The sequence below is a fragment of the Trichoplusia ni genome, chromosome 7 (assembly GCF_003590095.1).
Source record: "Trichoplusia ni isolate ovarian cell line Hi5 chromosome 7, tn1, whole genome shotgun sequence".
NCBI lineage: Eukaryota > Metazoa > Arthropoda > Insecta > Lepidoptera > Noctuidae > Trichoplusia > Trichoplusia ni.
Window position 1 is genome coordinate 2,679,877 of NC_039484.1, and position 10,432 is coordinate 2,690,308.

Sequence of the window (10,432 nt, forward strand, 5' to 3'; positions counted from 1 at the left end):
CAAACTTAACATATTAGTAATATAAAAAAATGTATTATCAAAAGAAGTCGCCTTTCAATTGATTCGACGTTGGTCGCGATTGCCTTAAGTCCCTTGGATGTGATATCCGTAGGTGGATGGAATGTGTCCAACCTTCCCATGGCCTCACCGACGATATCGTCACGGAGGGCAAATTATGTAGTGGCTGTGGACCTCTTATTTTCTTCTGATGTGGTTCAGAGGCAGTTCTTGAAAAGCAAATGATGTCTCCCCTGTCCCTGTCTTTCTAACGACAGTGTAAAGCTGATTGTCAATATTGAATGTACCGCTTCACCTTTCGCCCTGGACACAATCATCCTCTCAGTCTGCTGAACTACTGATATTGCGAGTCCCTAACTGTCGCGTACTACGTCGTAATGAATGGTGGTGTTTGTGTCCAGGCATGGACTCCCCGCTGGACGTGGGGTCCGCGCTGGGCGGGCTGTCGCGCGGCTACTCGTCCCCGGGCGGGCCGGGCGGGCCGGGCGCGGGCTACGCGGGCTCGCCCCGCGCCGTGTACGCGTCGCCGCGCTCGCAGGGCTACTCGCCCAGCCCCGCGCGACCCGCCGGCACGCCGCAGCCGCAGGTGCATACATCGTTTTTGTTGTCTTCTTACAGCTTAACTTTATCTTTGTGAAATACACTTAGTGTGCGATATTGCATATTTGCCGTTTCATGTATGGTGCGAGGCGCTCGTCCGCACGAGTAGGTGTTGTGTACGCTATATCGGTTGTTTTATCGCACTGTAAGGAGCAAACGCTTCTGCACCAGTTCCCGTCGAGCCCGGCCGCGTTCTCCGCGCCGTCGCCGCCGCGCGCGGGCGCGGGCGCGGGCTACGGCTCGCCCGCCGCCCGCGCCGCGCCCTTCAGCGGCCGCAGCCCGCTGTACGCGCACAGCCCCGCGCCCTACCCGCACCAGCAGGCACAGGTACGGACCACACACTATCTGCATCTGGCTATCTGCCTGTCCTCCTCACCGACGAACTCCGCTTCATTTCATATTTGATACTTCTTGCAAAAGCAGTTAGATTTTTGTTTGCTGACGTTACGGTTTATTTCCCCTCAGCAGAGTCCGGCCCCGCAGGCGCGGTTCTCGCAGTCCCCGCACCCACATCACCCACACCCCTACTCACACTCGCCCGCGCCACAGGTTAGTATTTACTCTTCTGACTGATTATATTTCATTAAGAAATCGTTAATTATGAGATACTTGGCGAGTGTCGTGTGTAACATGTTGGTGTGCTAGTCGCAGGCGCGGCCGTACTCCCGCTCGCCGGCGCCGGTGTCGGGCGGCGGCACCACGCCGTTCCCCGCGGCGTCCCCGGCGGGCGGGCTGCACAGCTACACGCCGTCGCCCGCGCACACGCCCTACAGCCAGCACTCGTCGCCCGCGCCCTCGCGCACGCCCACCTACACCGACTCGCACCACTTCGCGCCGCAGGTACGCCCGCGCCCCTCCCCGGCCTCCTCGCCTCCCCGCCCCCGCCCCTCTCGTACTCACCCGCTGTGGCTGGCGCAGGGCGGCAGTGGCACGAGCGGCAGCGGCAGCGGCTACGGCGGCGAGCTGTCGCACGAGATCGGCGCGGCCATCTCGTCGCCGGCGCCCGTGTCGCCGGGCATGGCGGCGCTGGACTTCGAGCCGCCGCGGGACCCGCGCGACGACGCCGAGCGCGACCACAGCCCCATGGGCAGCACGGACATGCACCCGGGCTCCAACAGCAACTCGTCGCTGTCCGACTACAACAAGGTGCGCGCCGCGCCCGCCGCCAGCCCGCCGCTGGGCCGCCGCCTGACCCCTGTGTTGTGTCCGCAGACGTCGGGCGGCAGCGACATGTCGCCGGCCGGCGTCGTGGGCGCCAACACCTTCGGCGGCGCGCTCTACGAGGGCGAGCAGCGGCTGCAGTACTCGCACCTGCATCACACGCACAGCCCCGCGCCGCTCGACAAGCAGGACCACTACTACCGCCAGGACCAAGGTGACACACAACAAACTATTTGCCGGGACAGCTACTTTTCATGAAGCATACTTGCAAGAGAAATGGTCCTGAAAATAGTTTTATACCGTTTTCTATACTTCTAGGTTCTGGTGTCGGAGACAGCCCTAGATTAGACCAGATGCACCAGCATCCATCGTCCATGTATCCTAGCAATTTCAATAGGTGAGCTTTACTCGAACATTTCTGTTTATAGTGATAGTATCACTGTGTCAATTTGTAATTACTTCATAGCATAATTATTACTTTTGGCTAAGTTCTGACTCTGTTCGCTATTAACGTACTGTCGATGTTATAACGTCGTGTTTGTGGCAGCAGATCGACGCCACCGTCCGGCTCGGGCGACGGCTTCCCTGCGGCGTTCCGGCCGCCGGACGCGCCGCACACGCCGCACGCAGACCACGCACCTCACACTCCACACCATCACCAGCCCGGTAAAATGACCAACACATTATATTGGACGAGAGCTGCCATTATAAAGGTTTTCATTTCATTACAGTTTTTAATAAAGAAATTGAGTAATAATGAAACAACGATCTGGACAGGTTCTCCCGGCGAGTACGCGGGCGCGGTGAAGCCCAAGGCGCAAGACGTAGCGTCCAAGTCACTGTCGGGGCTGGAGTCGCTGGTGGACCAGATCCCGTCCATCGCGGAGGGCCCGGGGGGCGCGGCGGCGGCGGGCGCGGGCCCGGGCCCGTCCCCCGCGCCCGACCAGGCGCCCGCCGCCGTGGCCGCGCTGCCCGACTACGCGCCGGCGCTCTACCCGCCCTACGGCGCGTACGGCGGCGCCGCCTACGGGAACAACGGGTCAGTACACTACAGCATCATCAGTGTTGTTGGTAATTAGTTTTAAACTTATCGTTGAACATGTATATTTGTTATGGCAGCTACGGCGGGCCGTTCGTGGGCTACGGCGGCGGCTGGGGCACGGCGGTGATGCGGCCGACGCCGGGCTACCTGTCGGAGTGGCAGTACGGCTACCCGGCGGGCGTGCCAGCGGGCTACGCGCCCTACAACGCGCCCTACTACAACGGCTACGCGGGCCCGCCGCCCGCGCACCATCAGCAGGTAACACACACCACACGTATTTGATTCACATAAACGTAAAGCCGATGGTGTCTACTTTTATGCGTTCTTTAAGTTCTTTCACTATTAGTCAGTAAGGACTCCATAAGACGGGGCTTGAGATCGAAGCGTTGTGTGTATATGTGTTGGCGGGTGTTGCAGGCTCACTACCTGTCGGCGCCGCCGCTGCTGGAGCTGCACAAGAACGGCGAGCACTCGGGCGGCGTGCCCGCCGTGCCCGCCGTGCCCAGCGTGCCCAGCGTGGGCTTCGGCGGCTTCTGCTAGGCCCGAGCCGGACGCCAGTGCCACAGTGCGCGGGACGAGTGTCGGTGTCGCGACAGCGATATACTTTCCTAGAGTAAGTAGCGAAATTGGACTGAAGTATCGACGCGAAGGCTCGAATTAGTCGACAGATGTTTTGTAAAGCAATCGTTAGTGATGTAATTTAATCTTTTTCAAACTGAGGAGCTTAATTTGTAGGATTTATTTGTAAATATTGTATGTATTATTTTTGTTTCGGTCCATCACATAAGTTAATTTAACTGATCGCTAGTTACATCACAGTGGTGTCGCGGTGTTACGTACGCAGTTCCGTTAGTGTCGTGAGCATTACTCGACGTAACGCGGGAGGTTTGCCTGGGAGCGGGGAGCGCGACGCGAGAACTATCGTACTTAATTTATTCGGAATGTCTGTGATCTTCAGTGATGTCTAACAATAAATAATAAATGGCCATTTTTATTGCCATACTGAAAAATAACTAGTGTTCGGAATTAGAGGTCGCGTGTCGGCGAGGCCCGCGGCGCTCGTTATACGAAGTCTTGCCAATGATGTGTTTCGCGTTCTAGTCACTTACTAATTCGTGTCGGCTAGTCAAATTGTTAAAAGTTGTACCGCTCGCTGTACCTCGCTCCCACACAAATTGCTCGAATAAAAATATTTTATCTAAGTCACAAGAACGGCCTATGAGATATATAATGTATACTTTTATTTAGATTTTAGTTAACTTACACCGTCATATCAATTGTGACGCTATTTATAACTCAAGTTTAGCATTTGATAAATATATTTTTACAGTCGCAGGAGGCGGCCTTTTATTGTAAGCGGTCGTTGACCTTAACCAGTGCACAAACGCCGGCCGCGTGCGGCCCGTAGCGCGCGCTACGTACGCTACGTACGCTACGTACGCCGCGTACGCCGCGTACCGCGCGGTACTGGCGTGCGTAGGGTGCGCTACGTGTAGTGGGGGCGCGGCCCTCGGCATGCCATCAACACCGTGCATTTGACTAAACGTTACCCGAACAGTTACGTTAGTTTCGGATCGCTAGTGAATAGCATAATTTTACATAATATTGTAACCTATATTTTATTATACATGCGCCATTTTATTGTAAGGCTACACGGTGAGACCGAGCATGTTGTGTCGGTTTGTCTGTCCGTCGTTCTGTTTGTGTGTATATGGGTCCTGACGTTGTTACCAGCTAAGTTAATCGTGTTCGCAGTATACATGTGGTGTACAGTAGCCCGCGGCCGGGCAGACCGGCCGTGCTTGGTCGCCGCCGTCTTGTTGTACCGTATGACTGGTTATACCCTCTCTAGGTTTAGTTTAACGTTAACGCGATGCATAATGTTTACATAGGGTGCTGATGGGTTCACTTGTTTCCTTGTTTACAGTAACGCGAGTACGGTTCTTATATGAATTCGCAGCGGTTTCGTATTGTTTGTAAGTCTTTAGTATGTTGTTGAAGTTTTATTTAACTCGTGATGGTGTATGAGGTCTCGGTCTCGGGTCGAGCAGCGCCGGGCTCCGGCCGCATCGGGAGGAAAACAATCTTGTACAAAAATACTTAAATTAGTAAAGTCTTTTCTTTGCACAAAATGATTTAAAAGTCTTAAATATAAGCTAAAAACGAAATAACATACGTAATAAAGACATATACGTTAATGATAGGTTTACTCGGAAGAATTTATATGATAGTTAATTGGTCGGGGTGTAGTCACCGGAGGTAGGCTCGTGGCTCGTGTCGCGCCGTCGTCTCTACACGTTTTATACTAAACTAAACATTTTACTGCGCATGGGAGTGATGACGTCATAGATTCTAGATGATCTCCAACAATGTTCTGGTCTGGCTTAGGATTAGGTTTTATCGTACGAATACGTGCCGCAGCACTAATGCAATGCGTCTTTTTTTATTTCGTATTTCAAAAGGGGAAACATGATAATTTAAAAAAAATGAAATCAACAGGGTATTTAAGATTGCTTAAGATATATTATTTTATATTTATTATTACTTTTTGTCGATGCGTGCTTGCCTGGCGCCATTTGTTTAGTGTTACTGACGTTCGTTTAGCGCGCGCCGCGACTGCGGGGCGACTCTGTACGTTCACAATAACGACGCCTTTGTACATAATGAGTGCTTTATTACGCTTTTTTGATATTATATTTTTTATTTAAAGTAAATATTACAATAATACTATTTCTATATTTTTGCTTTTATTTTGTACATTAACGAGGTCGTGTATTATGTGTATGTATTCAGAACATTTTTGTTCGCATCATGTGTGATAGTATTCTTGACGTTAATGTGCAGATAATTTATATTGTCTTAGCATTACATTCACGATTACTTATTGATCGGAACGTGTTTATGTGATAAGGGCGGTGTGGCCACGACGGTGAACTCCCGCTCCCCGCGCGACCGCGCCACTGCTCCTTCACGTGCATATGTTAAGAGCTGTGATCTGTATGAAGCGATATCATTCTAGTACTTAATATGTTTCTACAAATCGTCTTCGTCCCGCTTCTACTTCATCTAATCTCATTTGTTGTCGGATGGTTTCTAGTACCGGGTTATCGTGGTGTGTCCACACCCAACGAAAATAAGGCCTACATACGCAGCGCGGCCGCGCCGTGCGGCTGCTGGCCTGCTCAGCGTAGGCGACAGACACCCGCCGCGGTCCGGCCACCGACAGGGCCGGTTGTCTCCCGCCTACGCTGACCATCGCGTAATTCTAGGTTTTGTCATCTCTCTCGAATAAGACTTATCGGCCAATATTCCTTCCTGCAACGGAGTGCAATGTCGGGAGATTAGTGTTCTGTCTCGTAATTTTATCTCTATTGTTATTATTATATTTTTATTATATTAAATTGTAGTTACGTCGTGGATAATAGTGTCGGAAAGAGCCGCTTGCACTCGACCGTTCGGCTGACACGAGTGACTTTCGACTTTCCTATCAGGTGCATAAAGATAAGATTTGTACGATAGACATAGAGGCGAGCGGAGAGGTCGGTCGTGCTGGACTAAACTGTAGCTTAATGTAAGTCTCTATCAACGAGTTAGTGTTAGTGTTGTACCGCGCGCGGGCCGGCCGCCGCGACCGCGCCCGGCCCGCGCCCCCGCGGCCCCCGCCAGCCGCGGGACACGTTAGGGTTGACCAGTGTATGCATTGAGTCGCTCAACTATTTGTACAATATGTATATTTTTGTAAAATTCATTCTAACTCGAGGCAATATTATGAAATTTTTAAATTTATCTATAATATTAAAACTTAGTACAATTGTTATACAATCATATAACAATCGGTTCAGTTCGCTCATTTTACTATAGTCTCATTGAACATACCACGAGCACTTCATCCATGCCGCCGCGGGCCCCGCGCGGACCGGGCCCTCCCCGGGCAGGGCCCGCGCGCCCGCCGCGGCTATAGTTGCACGACTCACGAGCTCGCACTGCTGTCGATATCTAGAAGGCCGAGTGTAGCCGACGTCTGCGCACCTGCTCGCTCGTGTTCATCATGACTGAAGCTGGCTTCACGTGACAACCTTGATATTTTTAAGCCTGTTATTAGTTTAAAGTTATTTGTACAAGTTGAATATATCCATTTGACACACTCTGTAAGTGATTACTGTTCTCGTTACGAACTTGTTAATATATATATATTTACGATATGGCTAGTTTAGTGCGAGCGGTCCGCAGACGTGAAGCGCTCGGCCCGTTAGAGTTGTATGATAACGCGCCCCGGCGCCGCTTGGTTGTGAATTAGAATCGCTTTTCGGCCACACTCCGTCTGCCGCTGACGTCACCTTCATCCGTGTTGTTCGTTGCTTCGTACAGTATTGTCGTGCCAAAACATACGTAAACGCAGGAGTAACAAAGCAATACCGTATCTGTGTAGTCTCAATCAAAGCAATAATATCACGGCGTGGACGTCGCCGTCGTTGCTCTTGTCTTTGTACTTCGCCTCTCTAACACATGTTTACTTTGTCACGTCACTTTCAGTAGTCTCGTACACACGATAGCATTTATTATTGGTGAAGACATCCCCTGTATCATTAATCCTTGTATTTTATACATTTATTGTATGCTGATGCAATTATATTTATTATTAAATACCCGAGCTACCAGCCAGAGTCTTATTTACAAAGATGTACTTAACCGGTCCAGTGCGCGACCGCGACGGCGCGCCATACGGTTTCTGGTACAGGGGGTCGACCACCAACCAGAAGGCGGAGAATTTTCCTAGCTCAATTTTATTAATTATTATATTATACTTGCTTGTTATTCATCGTTGAAATATAGTTATTTAAAACCTTGGCTGCAAGATGGCTCCATTTAACTAAACCGTTGAAAGTTATAAGTACATAGAAGTAAATTTTATCGCATATCATAGTGGTCTCGTAATCCCAGTGCGAAGCCAGCCAAGGGTATTCCACAAGCCTGCATTACTCAAACAACTCGCATTTGATTACGGTGCTTGTTTATGATAGCCGTGGCGAGGCGGCGCGGCGGGCGCAGTGCCCGCGCGGACGCCGCCGCTCCGGCTGCAGCGGACAGCTGCCCGCACTCACGAGCGTCATGCAACGTGTACAGTCTGACGAGCTTGTGCTCAGGTCCACTCTGACCGCAGGCTCGGTCGGTACTCGTTACATTACGCCTCGTGACGTCGCTCAGTAGGCAGCTCCCTGCAGCGCGGAGTGGACGGCGTCCAGTTGCAATTCGTTTCGTCAATTAGTGAGCGAGCGCCAGTGCCGCGCCGCGCCCCCATGCCCGCATTGTAAAGTACAATTTACCTTAACCTGTATTGTATTAATGAACTAATGTTTACACAGTATCGTGACTGTTGAGCGATGTCGCATGTTCACATCAGATCGTGATTGGTTCGTGTGTCCGTTTATAATATTTACGCTAGCGGTAACACTAAAGTTGATATGTTTGTACAGTTTTTAACGATAAAACTACTTCTCGTAGTGACTAAGCAAGAAATATTTTTAGTATAATAAGATCTAATCGAATTACATCATAGTGTATCATAATAAACTATTCGAGGTCGTTTTATCTAAATTTCGTTTCACTTTGTACGGTCCTTCGGAACTTTGGTTGGAATAAATAATTAATGTCTCTCATCTGAAACTGATTCCGTGGAATGTAATTAGAAATTAAACAGGAAGAATTTTAAATATTGAAATACAACATTAATAATAAATAAGTAATGTATTATAAATAGATTTAAGGTAAAAAGTTATTATTAACATTGTATGGAAAAATTGTGACAAAAATTATAGTCATTTGTAATATTATCATGTTGTTTTATTGTATTCCTTTCCCTTGAACCTACACATTGTTAGCTGGATACATTAGCCGATCCTAATAAATTCAGTTTTGAATACTTGACGCAACTGACGCACGGTGTAAATATATTAACTGGACTTTAGGTTTAGTGTTTAGTCGAACTGGCCGGAAGTCATGGGTTCCATTCTCACCCAAGACAAAATGTTTGGGTGAGTATCATATTATGAGTATCAGTTATCTAACACTCACAGTACAAGCCTTGCTTTCTTTGTGACGATATAAGTTACGGATTATAAAATATCACATTGTGGCGAATTGAAGACTGATGAATGTTATATTTGATTACTACATAATGTAACAACATTATTTGACTACTTCAGTTATAATAAAAGAAATAGAAATAAATAACATAAAAAGCATCACATTGCATGTGCCTAGCACTGAAAATGTCGGCCTTTCCAGATCAATACTGTCATACATTGCTGCTTTCTCTTATGTACCGTTTTTGCGAAAGTTAACAACGCCATCTTTTCTGAATTTTATGAAACAGATACGAGTCTCAAATATTACCATAAATTATAGAAAAGTATATTAATCTAATAAGAAGCAATTAGGATATGGAATAACAAACTTAAGTGTATAACTTACACTTAAAAAGCAAAGTAAAAGAAAAACTAAACTTTCGAAATAAACGTCAAAACAACGGTTTTATATCGGTGCATAACTCATTTTGACATTTTTGAAGCTGCGTTGTTCTGTGCGAGTTTGATTGCCATCAAAACCGGTTGTTAAAAAATGGTTTACAAGAACTGTAACCTGGCAAGCTACTCCTGAAACAAAGGCCACGAAAAAATATAACCGTATAAACCAAAGAGTTATTTACGGTACTCGACGAAACTAAATCTCCAAACCCAAAAACAACTCTAGATCGTAGAATATGCCTCCTTGTGATCGATTTAGCTTCATAAAAACCTAGACGTAAATCTCGAAACGTTAGATATTATGATTTATATAATATTCTTGGGTAGAAGTATGGACAGAGGTAGCAGATGACCCACAAGACCATTCAACTAGTTTTGTGGGCAACACCAAAACAGTAGAAGTTTTACTTATAGAGATACCCCAACTCATAATGACAGGACATAGGTAACATTTTGTAGGTTTTAAAGGTCCGCATGTGTCTACAACTTTTACCATCTCTGTAACGTATGGAATATATGAAAAATGTGTAGGTATCTATTGAGTATATAATTATGATAAAGTTTGGGACACCATTGGAGTTTTTTTTTATAAGTACCGGATAACCTTTGCGTAACACTTTTTTATTTTCTCTAGCCCTCTGTGTTCCACTGCTGGGCAAAGTCCTTCAACAAATTCTTCCACGATTCTTTATTCTGGGTCGCATGTTCCTAGGTCGCCCACGGCGGCGACGCCGTCCATCCGCTGGCTCCCATGTAATACATAATTTAATCAAAGTATTGCTAAGTTTTAGATTTATTGAGAGTTTAGTTTTATTATTTTCAGAAATTGAATGAATTTTCAGAATTGAAATTGATTCCAGATAAACATTATTCTATGACTTCGACACATACGATTAGGCATATTTTGAAGTTACTCTTTAATAATGAGTCACCTGTAAATTACAGTTGTGGGTTTACGAATGACTACAATGGGTTTACAGATAAACTGGTAAAATAAACACTCATACTACCAAGCTGTTCAGAAATAAACTCTTACATGTAACTAGTTCAAGTTATGTTAAAACAACTTTTACCAAAGTATTATGTA

At 47.5% G+C, this 10,432-nt stretch overlaps 1 protein-coding gene across 1 annotated transcript in view; it reads left to right on the forward strand.

Moving 5' to 3' along the window:
* LOC113495872 (trithorax group protein osa) overlaps nt 1-6,456 on the forward strand; it is a 32,247-nt gene extending 25,791 nt beyond the window's left edge. The window contains exons 9-19 of the mRNA XM_026874868.1: nt 420-604; nt 769-945; nt 1,084-1,167; nt 1,264-1,458; nt 1,537-1,764; nt 1,831-1,993; nt 2,098-2,176; nt 2,327-2,445; nt 2,557-2,818; nt 2,899-3,079; nt 3,239-6,456. Of these exons, the coding sequence (XP_026730669.1) occupies nt 420-604; nt 769-945; nt 1,084-1,167; nt 1,264-1,458; nt 1,537-1,764; nt 1,831-1,993; nt 2,098-2,176; nt 2,327-2,445; nt 2,557-2,818; nt 2,899-3,079; nt 3,239-3,361 (1,796 nt within the window). The 3' untranslated portion in view covers nt 3,362-6,456. The remainder of the gene's footprint in view (nt 1-419; nt 605-768; nt 946-1,083; nt 1,168-1,263; nt 1,459-1,536; nt 1,765-1,830; nt 1,994-2,097; nt 2,177-2,326; nt 2,446-2,556; nt 2,819-2,898; nt 3,080-3,238) is intronic.
* The last annotated feature ends 3,976 nt before the right edge of the window (nt 6,457-10,432 follow it).